The sequence below is a fragment of the Alexandromys fortis genome, unplaced genomic scaffold (assembly GCF_014885135.2).
Source record: "Alexandromys fortis isolate MF-2015 unplaced genomic scaffold, M_Fortis_MF-2015_v1.1 scaffold_8_1_9099942, whole genome shotgun sequence".
Lineage (NCBI taxonomy): Eukaryota > Metazoa > Chordata > Mammalia > Rodentia > Cricetidae > Alexandromys > Alexandromys fortis.
In genome coordinates, this window is record NW_026067898.1 from 3,410,937 (window position 1) to 3,427,657 (window position 16,721).

General features: G+C 38.1%; 1 protein-coding gene across 1 annotated transcript in view; it reads left to right on the plus strand.

Annotated features, from left to right (window-relative positions):
- Nucleotides 1-16,281, plus strand: part of Nckap1 (NCK associated protein 1) — a 65,653-nt gene extending 49,372 nt beyond the window's left edge. Inside the window, exons 18-31 of the mRNA XM_050119688.1 lie at nucleotides 756-875; nucleotides 1,756-1,895; nucleotides 3,228-3,359; nucleotides 4,887-5,105; nucleotides 5,878-6,008; nucleotides 6,190-6,287; nucleotides 7,710-7,803; nucleotides 8,439-8,521; nucleotides 8,864-8,944; nucleotides 11,132-11,225; nucleotides 12,953-13,069; nucleotides 13,573-13,682; nucleotides 14,526-14,615; nucleotides 15,403-16,281. Coding sequence (XP_049975645.1) covers nucleotides 756-875; nucleotides 1,756-1,895; nucleotides 3,228-3,359; nucleotides 4,887-5,105; nucleotides 5,878-6,008; nucleotides 6,190-6,287; nucleotides 7,710-7,803; nucleotides 8,439-8,521; nucleotides 8,864-8,944; nucleotides 11,132-11,225; nucleotides 12,953-13,069; nucleotides 13,573-13,682; nucleotides 14,526-14,615; nucleotides 15,403-15,519 — 1,626 coding nt within the window. The 3' untranslated portion in view covers nucleotides 15,520-16,281. The remainder of the gene's footprint in view (nucleotides 1-755; nucleotides 876-1,755; nucleotides 1,896-3,227; nucleotides 3,360-4,886; nucleotides 5,106-5,877; nucleotides 6,009-6,189; nucleotides 6,288-7,709; nucleotides 7,804-8,438; nucleotides 8,522-8,863; nucleotides 8,945-11,131; nucleotides 11,226-12,952; nucleotides 13,070-13,572; nucleotides 13,683-14,525; nucleotides 14,616-15,402) is intronic.
- The last annotated feature ends 440 nt before the right edge of the window (nucleotides 16,282-16,721 follow it).

Here is a 16,721-nt window from a genome sequence, read left to right on the forward strand (position 1 = left end):
TATATATATACACACACACACACACACACACATACAGATATATACATACATACATATACACACACACATATACATGCAGATATGTTAATTCTATTCTGAGATAAAATACACCATTTCCCACTACTGTGTTCAAAGAATGCATGTTTCCTTCTCCATCCTCAGGAAGTAGGAAGAGAAGAGATAATTTCAGAAATTTTAAATGTCTCATTTATTTTCCCAACTTGGTTTCTAATACTTTTATTTATCTACTTGAGCTCTTGCTTATTTAAAACTTATTTATTATTAGAACTATTTCAGAATTCATGTATTAACTATAATTACGTTTAGAAAACTAACTGCTCATGTATATTGTGTACTTTAGTTTTAGATACTGATACCTAGATTTAGAACTTGGTGAATTTGAATGATGAAATACATAGTTTATTATCTTTCTTTCTGAGACAGAGTCTCAGTCTTGTCATTCTTCTGCCTCAGTTTCTCCAGTGATGGGATTACAGATGTGTGCTACCATGCCTGGTTAAATACATAATTTTATACTTTATAAATAGTGATCTTTAATTATAATTTGTTACATTGCTATACAATACATATTTTATGTGACCCGTGCAGTCCCACAGAATCATAGTTTAATTCTGTAGTGAAGAGAGCAGTGCATGTCTGCTTTTCTGCCCTCACAGTAGAATAGGACTTACTTCGAGTATTTTGTTCTGGTGACTTTCTTGTGACACGTGCTGTTTCCATCCTCTGCCTGCCAGCGCCACCATATTGGAGATCGCAGTCTTTCCCTGTGTAATATGTTCTTGGATGAAATGGCCAAACAAGCTCGAAACCTCATCACTGATATTTGCACAGAACAGTGCACTCTTAGTGACCAGGTAATAATTTAAGTTTTTCCAACAGATAGGAATTTGTGAATGCAAGAAAGCAAGTCATTAGATTTTCATTTATTTTTCTTTTTGTAATTCCGACTCTCAGAAAGCCCAGTTATTGCCTGTTCTTGTGAACTTCATTGGTAGACCTGATTACAGATGTAAAGAGACATGTACTTGATTTGGTTTTTGTGATTTTAGTACTTGATTCCATTATTTTGTGACTGCAAAATGTTCTTTCAGTTCTCTTTTTTTCTTTATTTAAAAAGAAAACGAACCTTTTTTTATTTTACTCAACCAACTCCCTCCCCTCCTCTCCACCTAGTCCCCATCAACCCCCATCCACTCCTCAGAGTGGGTAAGGCACATTGCTTTGGGGAAGGTCTCAGACCCTTCATACTATATCTACGTTTAGTAGTTGTGGTGCTTTAGATTTTCCCAACTGCTTCTACTTGGTGGTATAACTGTAAAGGAAAGTAACAAAACACTTGACTGTTTCCCTTTATTTCCTAGGTGACTAGTACATTATTTTATACTAAGTGGGTTCCTGGAGTTTACCATGTTTGATAATTTTGTTGTTGTTGTTTTTGGTTTTTTTTGTTTTGTTTTTCGAGACAGGGTTTCTCTGTAGCTTTGGTGCCTGTCCCGGAACTAGCTCTTGTAGACCAGGCTGGCCCCTCTCCGTACTTGCCTTGTCTGTTTTTACTTATCTTTTGAGTAATAACTTGAATAAACCTTGATACTTGGATAGGTTTCTACTTTCTTCTATGCTCCCCACATTTCTGTCCTATTGCTTGTTTGTCCAGACTCAGCTAAGGTGTCCTCTGTTCGTTTATACACTCTGGGAAATTGGTGCAAAAGTTAATGTCATTCTTACCCCTTTCAGTTGCTGCCTAAGCATTGTGCCAAAACCATCAGTCAAGCAGTGAATAAGAAGTCAAAAAAACAGACTGGCAAGAAAGGGGAACCTGAAAGGGAAAAGCCAGGTGTGGAGAGCATGAGGAAGAACAGGCTGGTGGTGACCAAGTAAGCCTTCCTCTTTGTTGTGGCTGTTCCGGTGAGGCCTTGCCCTGCGATATTAGAACAGAGGGAGACAGTGGTAGGAATTAAATAGATTGTCTTTTCTGGCCCACACCAAAAAGATTATAAATTTGATAAGCTGCTAGTACTTTATTCTAAAATGTAGATTTTTTTCCCCCTTTCTTTTCTTTTGTTTTTGTTTTTTTGAGACAGGGTTTCTCTGTGTAACAGCTCTGGCTGTGCTGGGACTCATTTTGTAGACCAGAGTGGCCTCGAACTCACAGAGATCCACCTGTCTCCTAAGTGCTGGGATTAAAAAGGCATGTGCCACCACTACCTGGCCTAAAATGGAGATTTTTGAAGATGCATGACTCTCGCCATTGCTGGGACATGAAACCCAGAAGAAACCATTTCAGAAGGAAAGGGTTATTGTGACTTATGCTTTGAGGGTATGGTCCATGCTGGTGGAGGAGGAACAGAGGCAGGAGCTGGAGCCCCTACTCACATTGTTTCTGCAGCTAGGAAGCAGGGAGAGAAATGCTTGGTACTCAGCTTGCTTTTGACTTTTTTCTCCAGGGGCCTCAGCCCAAGGAAGGGCACTGTTCACAGTTAGCATAGGTCCTCCCACCCCTGTTGACCCAATCTAGAAGCTACTCACAGACACCTTTGTGGATTTATTCTCTAGGTGACTCTTGATCTGTCATGATGACTGTCGTTATTAAACTGACATATATAATAGATGGTATTTGTCTTGATGTACTAAACATGAAAGGTCAAGAATCTGTCATGCTTTGAGGAGCAGTATAAATGATCTTTTTTTTTTTTAAGTATAAATGATCTTAATTCTTAACTTAGGTCAGATAACTGAGACTTGTAGCATTTAGTGATACATTAGAATGTATTTGATACCATTATTTGAAAACACTCTGGGAGATTTGTTAAGTTTTTGATTGTTGGGAAGGAAAGCATAAGTGAATTTTTTTGTGAAAATGCTCTACTTGTTCCTACGATGAACACCATTGCCACTTTATAACACTGCTCCTTCTCAGAGGCAGCTAACAGAGCAGCACCGTCATGAGGAGGTTATTGATGCTGAGTGCAGATAAACACCTCTTCCTGTGGTCGCTCCGTGTAGTCATTATTAGCTGAATGTAAAGAAACATGATTTAAAAAACGCCTGATGAGTTAAACCTAAACATTTTGAACTTTTGGTTTAAGAATAAATAGAGAAATCAAATTCTGCAGAATTCTCTATAAGTCTTGCTATTTTTATGAAACTGATTTGGAATTGTTTATGATGAAGTATCATTTTAATTATTATTCTTTGCTGTTTTTTAGCCTTGATAAGTTGCACACTGCACTTTCGGAGTTATGCTTCTCCATAAATTATGTTCCGAACATGGCAGTGTGGGAGCACACCTTCACGCCACGCGAGTACCTGACCTCTCACCTGGAGATACGCTTCACTAAGTAAGCGAGCGCACGGACCGTGTTCATTATCTGTACCCATCTGACACGAGCTTACCAGACAAGCGAGTCGAACTGCAGTACAAATAGTAATGGACTGAGAGCCGTGTACAGCAGTGGACTGAGATTTCCTGGGCAGCAGGTTCCTGTCCCATACTTACCACTGATTACTGACACCGCAAACATCAGTCAGTGTCACCTGAGGTCTAGCTGTCCTACGCAAACAGTAGGTGATTTGCTGATCAGTCTTCAGGCTTATGGCTGGCAAGTGGCTCAGTAACAGACACAAGGCAGAAGAAAAGACTTTCAGCATTGTGCACTAGCCGCCGCACATGCAGCATGGCACGAATGAGCACACACACACCTGTGTAAATAACTAATTTAAATTAAAAAAAATTTAAGGGATCGGGAGGGACTAATGCAGAAAAAATCAGAGAAGGGTCGTAGGGTTTCTATTGCTTTGAAGATGCCATGACCAGGGCCACTCTTACAAAGGAAGACATTTCACTGGGATTGCTAGCATTTTCAGAGGGTTGGTTAAACATCATGGTGTGTGACATGGTGGTGTTCAGGCAGATGTGCTGGAGGAAGAGCTGAGTTCTAGACCTTACCCACAGGCAACAAGAGAGTGGTCTGTCTCTTTGGGCATGACTTTAGCAGATGTGAGACCTCAAAGCCCACTTCCACAGTGACACACTTCACCCTGCAAGGCCACACCTACTCCAACAAGACCCGCCTTCTTATTAATAATAGTGTCACTCCCCTGTGAGCTTATGGGGCCAGTTACATTCAAGCTACCAAAAGAAGTATTTTTAAATTTGTGTTCCCTTTTTGCCTCATCTGTACAAGGGGGATAAAGTGAGTTGTCATGTGTTGTTTCATTGTCATCCTGTTTTAACTATCATGCAGTTTGTTGAAAATCAACATTAGGTCAGGCAGACATTATGGCTAAGTGATCATCCGTGTTGTCAACCTTTGATGCAGCATGTGTGCTAAGTGCTTAATTGAACAGTTTCTGTAGTTGCATATTTACATATCTTTGTAGGTGTTTGGAAATTTGTTCACACTAGACAGATCACCTCCACCCAGTAACTCTTTTTTTTTTTTTTTAGTTCTGTTTTAAACCTTAGTTTATTTTGTTTATGAAATGTTAGTGATGGTAACTACATAGTCATGTTATTAAATATTGGGATTGTAGTTCATTCCCATAAAATACAAAAGCATCAAGCAGCAGTGTCCTGCAGATTAAGCTATCAGTTAAATAGCTCATAATCTTTGCTGTATTAATGCAGTTTTTAAAGTCCTTTTTATGTTTTACCATTATCATTAATTTACATTCTCAGAGTGTTTTTTAATCATTTGTATTGCTAGTCCATCATTTTTAGGTAATTAAGATAATGACAGTAGTAATTTCATGGCTTTATTTTATAAATCTTTCAAAATTTTATTGCATATTTGATATTAGATGTTAGCAGATTGAGTAGATTGTTTTCATAAGTGGGAAACTCTTACCTCTTTTATTATCCCCAGATCAATTGTTGGAATGACTATGTATAATCAAGCTACACAGGAGATTGCAAAACCATCTGAGCTTCTAACAAGTGTAAGAGCGTATATGACTGTACTCCAGTCTATAGAGAACTATGTACAGATCGACATCACCAGAGTATTTAATAATGTTCTTCTTCAGCAAACACAACACTTAGACAGCCATGGAGAACCAACCATTACCAGTCTATATACAAATTGGTAAGGAACACATTTAGAAATTCTGAATGATTGACAGTTTTGTTTTATAATAAACTCCTTAGGGAAAATAATTTTATGGTTGTGCTTGTATATGAATATATGTGTACTTCATGTGTGACTGTGCCCTCAGAGGATAGGGAAGAGCATCTGAGCCCCTGTATATGAATATATGTGTACTTCATGTGTGACTGTGCCCTCAGAGGATAGGGAAGAGCATCTGAGCCCCTGTATATGAATATATGTGTACTTCATGTGTGACTGTGCCCTCAGAGGATAGGGAAGAGCATCTGAGCCCCTGAGTCTGGAGTCACAGCCAGTTATGAACTAGCACGGGGTGCTGTGAAGCAAACCGGGGCCTCTGGAAGAACAGCCAGAGTTCTTAATGTCAGAGCCATCTCTCTAGGGTCATGTTCTCATTTATTTTAACAGTTGACTTCAGACTTACATATGTATACTGTATGTATACAAATGTATACTGTAATGAATTTTTTAACAGATTTTTTTATTCAAAAATTGGTTTTGGGGAAAAAACGGGTATTGAGAGCATGAGGAAGAACAGACTGGCGGTGACTGAGTAATAAGCCTTCCCCTTTGTTGTGTCTGTTCTGGTGAGGCCTTTCCCTGTGATAGTGAGTGGAGACAGTGGTAGGAATTAAATAGATTTTCTTTTCTAGCCCTTACCCAAAAAAAATTGTAAATTTGATTAGTTGTTGGTACTTTATTCTAAAATGTAGGGTTTTTTTTCTGGTTATAAATTTACTTTTCTCTTTAGGTACTTGGAGACTTTACTAAGACAAGTCAGCAATGGCCATATAGCTTACTTTCCTGCAATGAAAGCGTTTGTGAATTTACCCACAGAAAATGAATTAACATTCAATGCAGAGGAGTATTCTGACATATCAGGTGAATATTACATACTAATGAAGACAACCTGATTGTTTTACATGATAACTTGATCTGACTTGTTTGTTTTGGCTATTAATATTTAGTTTGTAAGATGAGGTTGTATGTCATATGCAGTATGTCATTGTTTCTTAATATATTTGCTCTGTCAAGAAACTGAAATTAATTCATTTCCTTTCAGAAATGAGATCATTATCAGAGCTCCTAGGCCCATATGGGATGAAGTTCCTGAGTGAGAGTCTAATGTGGCATATTTCATCACAAGTTGCTGAACTTAAGGTACACAGTCCTTAGGAACCCACCTTGCTGTCCTTGTTTGCAGTGTTGGGCTTTGATCCTCCAACCTCATGTGAGTTGGCAAGTGCTCGACCGCTGAGGACATCTACAGCCCTTTTCTCATTTTTCAGTTTGAAACAGGGTCTTAGTAAACTTCAGACATCCCGCACCAGCCTCCCAAATAGCTGGCAGTCTAAATGTGGGCTGCCAGGCTTGCCTTTAATTCACCCTTAGACAGTAACTCTTGTGAAGCATTGTAAGAATGTGAGAAAACGTAGAATTTTAAATTAACTTGACGTGAAAGTACCAACATGTAAATAAAATTAAAACACTTAAGAGGCTCTGAGTGGTATCTTGGCGTAATCATAGGTGAGAAAGCAAGAGGCCTAAAAGGTGAATTAAGTTGCAAAAGGGACTGAGTTCAGGTTTCTCAGTGTTCTTACTCATCCTTAGTTCTGGTGCAGAATGCTACTTCTGTTTGGTTATGTTCTGATGTAGCATTTGGGTGTATTGCTTTCCACCTGTCCACAGATTTTTGCATGAACATTATTAAATTATTGGGCAGTTAGAGATTGAATGCAGGGCCTCTCACATGCTAGGCAAATGCTCTACCCCTGTCGCATACCTGGTCTTAGGGCAGGAACCTGGAGGGAGGAGCTGATGTGCAGTCCGTGGAGGAGCGCTGCTTTCTTACTTCTCCATGCCTTGCTCAGCCTGCTTTCTTACAGAACTCAGGGCCACAACCTGCAGTTGGCTAATTAAGAAATTTCTGTACAGCCTGATGTTATGGAGACATTTTCTGAATTGAGGTTCTCTCCTTTCCGATGACCCTAGCTTGTGTCAAGTTGACATTAAACTAGCCAGCACACTTAGCTCAGTGTGTTTTCTTTTCTCTTAAATCCTTTAAGCTGGGTAAAAAATGTCTTTAGGCTGTGTAGTGTTTAAATAAAGATATTAAAGGCAGCCACATTTTAAATGACCATTTTTATCATTTAAGAATGTGTCAGTGCTAAGATGAACTATATTGAATAAGTACATATATATGTATATGTATGTGTGTACATTATATATATATATATATTGGCTGTAGATCTTGAGAGAATTTGAATTTGGGTCACTAAAACTTTTGGAAGTTACCAGAGTATAAAAGACATGTTTTAAAAGACTGCTTTGCGTCTAAGCATACAATGGCCCTTATTCTTGCTACTCACCTCTTCTGAATTTCCTAACCCCTTCTTGAATTGGAAAACATTAATATTATGTAAACAATATTGAGATTCTTTTATTAAAACAAAATTGTATAGCACAGAACATCTGGACTTCATGAACTTTGTTTTTTTATTTTCCAGTTGTAACTCACAAGCAAGTTCTTAAGTCATTAACACAAAGCTCTGTGCCTGACTTGGTCTTACTCTTTCTTTTTAGAAACTTGTGGTGGAGAATGTTGATGTGCTAACACAAATGAGGACCAGCTTTGACAAGCCAGACCAGATGGCTGCACTCTTTAAAAGATTATCATGTGAGTAATTTGTGGTACTTTTAATAAACATCTGAAAGATATAATATACAATATTTCTAGCCAAAATTTGTAACATAATGCAGGCAGCAAATTATGCAAAGTGTTCATTAGCATATGAAGAGAACAAGAAAAAATTGCAGTCAGTGGGACTTTTCACTGTATATCTACTTCAGCTTTTTGTTGATTTTTCGTCTTGTTTGGGGGGGGGCAGGGAGAAACAGAGTCTTAACCTAGACTGGCTTTAACTCACAAAGGTCTGCCTGTCTCTGCTTTCTGAGTTGTTGGGATTTAAGGAGGTGAACCACTATACTGGCTTTACTTCAGAAAGTGTTGATTATTAGCAAACATTGCTGTTCATAAGCTCTTGAACCTATTAAATTGAATACAGTAAGTCTACATTAATTAGACTGAAGGATAATTAACTTCAGAGTCTGTAACCTCCTAAAAGTCAGCTTCCCTGAAATGTCCAGACACTGGGCGAAGGCTCTTTAAACGCATGTTGAATCAAATTGCAGCTAGTTTTGGCATTTATTTCAGAAATACCAAAATATTTTGATTTTTAGAATTTTCTCCAAAGTCAAAAAAGCAGTTTATGTATTTGTTTTTCTTTTTTTCTCCCCTTCCTTATACTTTAGCTGTTGACAGTGTATTGAAAAGGATGACGATAATCGGTGTTATTTTATCCTTCCGCTCACTGGCACAAGAAGCACTGAGAGATGTAAGAAATCATTTCCATATCATTTCTTTATTTTTCAAAAGTTAAAATTAGCAGCAATATTAAGAGTAAAATTGCGGTTTGCATAGCGATGGTAAATAAAGTACATTTTGGTTTGGTATTGAATTAGGTTGCTACACTATTTCAGCTATTTCTACATTAAAGTGTCCCTTTTGAGCTTCTCATCTTTGCACTGAACGCATATCATTTCCCATTATTTTGGCCTCTTAGAAAGGTCCAGTGAAGTTGGTGAATACACTGTGCAAACTTGACTTTCCAGATGGTGACGTTTCCCAGAAGTGCAGGCTGCTGGAGCTGACCTTGTGTCTGTTCGCACTCTTCCAGGTTCTGTCCTACCACATTCCTTTCCTCGTCAGCTCCATTGAGGACTTCAAGGACCACATTCCAAGGGAGACCGACATGAAGGTAGCCCCTGTGTGGTTTGTAGCTTATAGCGCGAGGCTCAAGTTACCTGGGAGATCTGAGGCATGCGGGGGTGGGGTATGGAAAATTAATAACAAAATTAAAAATGTAGCAGACCTGAAAATAGCATGCATGCCTGTGTGATTGCTTCACTAAGCTCTCGGCACCAAAAACTCCCTAAGCATTTTGAAAGTCAGTCTTCTTTGATCAACTAAAAGGACATAAAATTTGTTTTAAAATTGATCATTTTCCCCCCTTAATATGGCAGCTTTTTCGTGCATGGTCATAAAGGAGAGAGATGAGTTGTTTTAAATTCAGTCCTAGTCAGTTTTAAAAGTGGGTAATTACTAAGAACCACTTCTAGGTTCCCCAGTGCTAAAAGATTTTTTTTCTTAGTGTGGTTCAGTGGTTTTGAGTTGTGACGTCAGTTTTCAGTCAGGTTCAGAATATTTTTATCATCCCCAAAGAGCATCTGTACCCATAGCAGGCACTTTCCCCCACCCCCCGTCCTAGATGGCTATGTTGCTGACTGCAGACTGCCTGTTCTGAGTATGCTGTAAATCGTACAGAAGATATTCTTGACTCAGACTTCCTTAACGTAGCATGTTTTCATGTTACAGCATGTGTTAGCACTGTCTCAGTGTTCCATTGTATTAATATGCCATAGTTTGTTTATTCGGCCATCATTGGAGAGAGGGGTTGCTTTTACTTCTTTGATGTTGTAAATAATGCTACTTTGTTTATCTACATTGATGTTTTTGTTCTCTTGTATAAGGAATGGAATTGCCGGGTTCTGTAGAAATTGTGTTTAGTTTTGAGGAAGCACCAAATCGGCACCATGTTTTATATTACTGTCTACACTCAATGAAGGTGCCAGGGTTTTCTATATGCAATCCTTGTCTCCGTAATTAGAGCCATTTAGTTGGTGCACAGTGATGTCACACTTTGGGTTTGCATTTCCTTCGTTTAAGAGGATGCCACACATTTGTTGATGTGTGTGTATGGCTTCTTTAGAGATTGGTTTATTTGGATCCTCAGCCGGCTTTAGACCATGTTGTCATCTGTATGTGCTGAGTTGGCCCTCTCTTTCCACTTTTGCATGGCACTAGTGGTTGATCTCCAGTTGCCAGGCCTATGCAGGTGCCTCTTTCTGCTGAGTCATCACTGGCCCAAGTCATTGTCCTCTGTAGATTCACCATCTGCACATTTCCCCCCTGAACCCTTTGCAGTTGCTTGATGGTTATCCAAGAATCACAAACGCTTTAATTTCAGTGTAGTATAGCTTATCTGTTTTTTCTTTTGTTTGTAGTTTTACAATCAGATTAGACAGTGTCTTGACAAAGGCCATCAACAGTTATGTGTCTATTTTCTCCCAAAATTTTAGCTTTTATGCTATGTCCTTGATGCATTTTGAATTTATATTTGTGTGTGGTGAGGAGTGTGTGTGTGTCTCTGGAATTTAGTACATGGTTGTTTCCATCTGTCTAAGGTTTATTAACTGCAATATCAAAGATAACGAATTATGTACTCAGTTTTTAACTAAACTATCAGCCTATCGTGAATAATTGGAATTTGTGCATGTATGATGTAGAAAATTACTTACTAGAAATTGCTTTATCAGATTTTTAAAGTAGTGTTTTTTTAATTTTTCTATAATTGATTAAGCATTAAATCCCTAAAGTTTTCCATCAAATAACTGTGGACTTGAGCATAGATTCAGTGATGTTAGTTCGCTTTTATTTGTTCTTTCACCTCTCGGCTTTTACCATAGCCCAGGATGTTCGGGAACTCATTTTGTACCCAGACTGGCCTTGAGCCCTGAAGTGCTGATAGCACAGGTGTGAGCCACTACAGCTGGCTTCGTTTATTCGTTTCTTTTGACTTACTATTTTACACTCATGTTTCCAAGACAAATAGTAACTTTAGAATGATTCTGTGGAACTTGCCACAGAGGGGCTACAAATTTTGTTTGCCCAATGGGAAGCTATAAGGAACAGTGTTAGATCTTTGTCCAGTGTGGGTTACCTATCCTGCCATCCCTAAAGTTCAGCCAAGTTGCTAAAATCCTCTAATATATTTGTAGGCAGACTGATTTAAACCATAAATGCTTTCTTGTTAAAGTGAACTTTCTCAGATATTAAAATTATTTGTTAAAATCATGATTTCTTTGTAACTCTTGTGTTTCGTCAGGTTGCAATGAATGTGTATGAGTTATCATCAGCCGCTGGATTACCGTGTGAGATTGATCCTGCCTTAGTCGTAGCTCTTTCCTCACAAAAGTCAGGTAAAATGCACTAGCAGATACGTAGTGTTCCTGTTAAAACTGCAGGGCAGCCTAGGTGTGCATGTGATACTTATTTTTGCATTTGTATTAAGCTTTAATTTTTTTTTTAAGTTGGAAGATACCAAGATAGAAAAGACAAACGCCTTGTTTTTTGGAGTTTTCTGTAGCATTTCATATATACTGTCTGAGCCATACTACCAGATGAGGCTGTAAAGCCATTTTGTCAGTGTCAAGGAACAACACCAGTTCAACTTTAATGAACTCGGGAGGAGGTGGAAGGACCAGTAGAGTCAGAAAGAAATCAGCAAAAGCTGGGGGAAAGCTCCTCAGAAGGTGGAGAGGGAGCCATCAGCTGTGCAGCGTGGGTGAGCGTCAGTGCAGCTCCAGTGCAACAGCTCGCAGATGAGCAGGACAGAGGGGTTGCATACACTAAGTGTGAGACAGCTCTGTCGGAACGCGGACATAAAGTTACAATAGCTAGAGGCATCGGGAATCACAGGTAGACCCTGCACATTCTACGCCTAAGCTGTGCCCCAGGTTATGAAAAGGACTTTCTGAGATGGAGAGGTTGAGAACATTTGTATGCTGGTGGAAAGACTGCCCTTAGGATACCCAGGAAATTGGTAACTAGAAAATGGTGTCCCGTTTTAATTATAATACATATGTACCATTAAAAAGGTAGATACATAACCCTGACCGTGTAGAAATTTTAAGGCCAGTCCTTTGAAACATAGTACAAACTGTTCCACATAATTCTGTGTCTGTCTACAATGTAAGTAGGGTCTGTTTTGTTGGTATTGAAATGTACTTCTCTACTATTGATTTTATTTTATTTTATTTTTAAATTTTTTATTTATTTTATGTGTGCAAGTGTTTTGTCTACACTTGTGTTTTTGCACCAATTGCACGCCTGGCGCCCAAGGAGTGAAGAAGAGGGCATGAGCCCTTCTAACTGGAGTTCCAGATGGCTGTGAGCAGCCGTGTGGGTGCTGGGAACTGAGCCCAAGCTCTGCAAGAGCAGAAGTGCTCTTAGCCACTGAGCCTTCTCCAGCCCCTTTACAGTTCTTTAGAGCCAAAGTATAGTCTTTGCATTTATTAGTTTTCTTATTAGTTACACTTTGTTTTCATCACTCAAATAATATATTATTTCTTTTTTTATGATCAACCAAAATTTTAAAATAGGTGGTTTTTTTCCTATGATCAATCCATAGTTATATAAAATTGCAAACTGAAAGGTACCTAGAAGTTCCCAGGTATCAGGTAAGAAATCAAGGCAATACAGAACAATATAAATGTCATAAATATTTTTGTAAAGGTTATAGTATTTTAGAAATTATTATAGAAGAGGTCTTATAGCTATAGCGTGTGCTAGATATTCTCATTCATATCTGGTTTCTTCTGTTTTCTAGAATGGAGAAATAGGTAATGCTATCCCTATTGCATTACCAATATTTCAGTATTGGTATCCTTTAAGCAATATTTAAAATGATATTCATAGCTGTCTTAGGGAAAGAAAGGGATTTTTTCTTTCAGTGAATTTTCAGATTATGAGATATAAAAAAATTATAAATAGCAATATATATGGTGTTCTCATTTTTCATTAGTTTTCACTTAGGAAATTTAGATTAAAAATTTTGTTGCCTTTATTTTTTTCTAGGTTAGATTATTAATTTTAAATAATGTTGAAGAAAAGCTTGATTTTTTTTTTTATTCATTTTTTTCTTTAGAGAACATTAGTCCAGAAGAAGAATATAAGATTGCTTGCCTCCTGATGGTCTTTGTAGCAGTCTCCTTGCCTACACTGGCCAGTAATGTGATGTCGCAGTACAGCCCTGCTATAGAAGGTACCTCTTAAACGTGTGCCGACACTGACGTCCTTGCTTTTAATGTCAGATAGGCTTTTTGCTTTGAGTAATTTGTGTTCTTTTCTGATAAGATATAGATTAAGTTCTGCCAAATAATAGCTTTGCAATGGCGTCTGTTTCTTTTCTGAAGCTGTAGTTCTCTGAAATATGAAAGGTATAAGTCAGCTCGAAAGTTAGGCAGAGGATGGGTACATGCTCTAGAGAGACATCATGAGAGATGTCATGCTCTAAGCAGCTTAGCCTTTACCACAAGGTATTATCTAAGTATCACATCTTTCGAGAGTGTTGCCTGCTAATGAAATACTGACCTGATCATTACTTGTATTTGCTGTCATATTAAACACTCAGCTCGTAACAGGAAAAGAGTAACTCACGTTGCACCCTAACTCTTTGTCATACTGCTGTTTGTGTAGCCTGCGAGTCAATGTGTCACAAACTTTTGAAGTCACACAAACTGCACACTACTGTTTGTACTTTCTCAGGGCACTGCAACAATATACATTGTTTGGCCAAAGCCATCAACCAGATCGCTGCAGCTTTGTTTACAATTCACAAGGGAAGTATTGAAGACCGACTTAAAGAATTCCTGGCGGTATGTCTATTCAAATATCAGAACTCGTGACATTTTACAAGCTTTAACATTTCATTTAGCCGGGCGGTGGTAGCGCAAGCCTTTAATCCCAGCACTTGGGAGGCAGAGGCAGGCGGATCTCTGTGAGTTCGAGACCAGCCTGGTCTACAAGAGCTAGTTCCAGGACAGGCTCCAAAACCACAGAGAAACCCTGTCTCGAAAAACCAAAAAAAAAAAAAAAAAAAAAAAAAATTCATTTAATGTTTTCCGTTGATGTTTTTGTTCTCAGTTTATTAACATACAAGCCTCACTTTTTAATGTTTTGCTTTTGGAGGAGAACAGGTTACATCCATCGAGTGTATCATTGTTTTCCCCTCGGCTTAAATGTCTCCTTCTCTGCCATATGGCCTTTTTGCTTAAACTGATGTTTGGAGAAGAGATTTTCTTCACTTTTGAAAGGTTTTTTTTCCTTTAAAGAAAAATGGAAGCAAAGAGAGATAATGTGTCCTTTAAAATTAGAAAATTCTGGAATTTTCTGTCTTGTTTTCCTGCTGTGATTGGAAAAAGCATCAAAAGCAAAACCATTTGTAAAAGGATGGGCTCCTGCATAGTTATTATAGATACTGGGAGGGGAGAAAACAGTTTGGATCATCTTAGGAGACACACTTGAGGAAAATGTCAGTTTTAATGAATATTTGATTATATGTTTATCTTAATTGTTGATGGATGTAAGATCTCTAGCTCATCATACATTATATGTTGAGTAACTCAAGCTTGTTGAAGCTCAAACCGTACTGAGAACGAACAAATAAGGGAGCTGTGTTTTATTGCCAACCTCACTGATTCCACGTATGTACTTTAAAGCTTGCGTCCTCCAGTCTACTGAAAATCGGCCAAGAGACAGACAAAACTACAACAAGAAATAGAGAATCCGTTTATTTGCTTCTGGATATGGTACGTCTTGTTTCAACTTAATTAACCTTTACTGAAATAAAGGAAGATCCCGTCCTTAACATATTTCTTCTTGGCAAGTGAAAGTTGTGTTGTTTTGTTTTTCTTTTGCAATTCTTGGTTTTTCTCCATTTCCTGTGTTCACTCCACTCAAACCATGCACTTTAAAGACTCCTGCAAAGACTGGCACCCTCCCATCTAGCTGTTGGGCAGTAATAGAAAGTAAGACTCCTGGAGGATGTGCGCAGATGCTGTACTTTCCTGTTATATCAAGTTCAGTTCCTGAGCTTCCCCATGGCTGTGTCTGTGGATCTGCCCGAGGCTCTTCTCAGAGTAGTTTCCTTAGCCATGGAGAATCAGCAGAGCTCAGAGCTCAGAGCTCCACTGTTTTCCCCAGATGATCTTTCCAGTCGCCTACATAGGAGCCTTTTTTTTCCTTTTGAGTTCTAGAGTTTACTGCATTCATTTAATTATAGCTGCTTTTTTTTTTTTCACTTTCTAGCGTGGTTTTTAGTTAGTTCTTTAATGTGCCATTACATTTTAAATATTTTTGTGGTCGTCTTCATGTTTAGAGTATTGCTGAAAATTTATGTTCCATGTGTTCCTATTGATTAATTGATAAACTTGAAAACCGCATTAAACAGTATTTTGGTAGAATTCACTGTGGCACATTTGTATTTTAGATCTTGAAGTAAAATGGTGTCTGTTTCTAATGAGAATATAGGGTTGTTGCTTACTACTTGCGTTGAGTGAGTAACTTGACTTCTGACATGTTTTTTTACTTTTCCAGATTGTACAGGAATCACCATTCCTAACAATGGATCTCTTGGAATCTTGTTTTCCTTATGTGTTGCTGAGAAACGCGTACCATGCTGTCTACAAACAAAGTGTTACATCTTCTGCATAGAATATTCACTCAAGACAAGCACGCGGTTTTGTTGCCTTGTTTATCTGTAAACTGTGGAGCTGTTTTACCTTAAAGCCTGAAAACACTTTTGTGGATCAATTTCTTCATGCCGTTGTGTTTTCTGATCATTGGCTTCCTAATATGGTGTAATACGGTATACTTGGTTGATTTAGTTGCACATTCTCAAAACTCAGTGAAATTCTATGATTTTAGAGTATCCTTTGTTTGAAATACCATAACATTATGTTTTTGATAACTGATAATGAAAAAAACCTTGCTTGTTTATTTCTGAAAATGAATTGTATTTAGTGATTATTTTAGATAGTGATACGATAGCACTCATCTGTGTGTAAATTATTTCCTAGAGGGAGAGTTCTGATCTGTACCTATGGTTCTCGCAGAGATCAAGAGTGGATGTGCATTTGTGTGATGCTTACGAAGACATTTCCACTTTATTTTGAACATTTGCCAAACTAAATACTCTAACATTGTTTAACCTTAGAAATGTTAGAACCTGAGCATTGGAAGCAGATTGAGTCTCTCAAACAGCAGCATATGCTGTTGCTGTAGAAAGCCTACTGATGATCTCATCCCGTGCTGCCGATTGGCATCAGCACTACCGCGTACCTGCTGTATAATAAACAACAAGACACTTGTCAGCTGTTGATACAGGTGTTAGTCCCAAACCACTTTTTATATGTTTTAAATTTTGAAATTCAAGTGTATCTGCCATAACATAAATAAACACTAGACTGTATCATATTTTGAATTATTTCCTTAAGATCTTTGGAAATTTATTCAAGAATATGAAATTTTTAGTTTAAACTTTGTTTAAAGTAAACATAGATTTAGGGATATCTTATGATAGCAGATCCATTATTACAAAATTTGTTTAAATGTTTTAGAAAATATTCCACTGGGGAAAAAAACTGAAATTAGGAAGTAACTACATGACCTTGTTTTAAATATAAGAACTAAAAGAAAGCATGTCTGTGCGTGCATGCGTGTGTCATTGGCTTGCTAATTTTATTGATAATCAAATGGAGTTGTTGAAGAATACGGGAAAGTGGAGAGACTTTAGAGCTAATGCGTGCTGCTGAGGACTGGGTCAGCCCTGGGTGGAGGCTTGCAGAGCCCCTCTGCTTTGTGGCTGAGGGCAGAAGGGCATGGTGTAAGACAGCCTCTTCAGCTCTGCCTGAAGA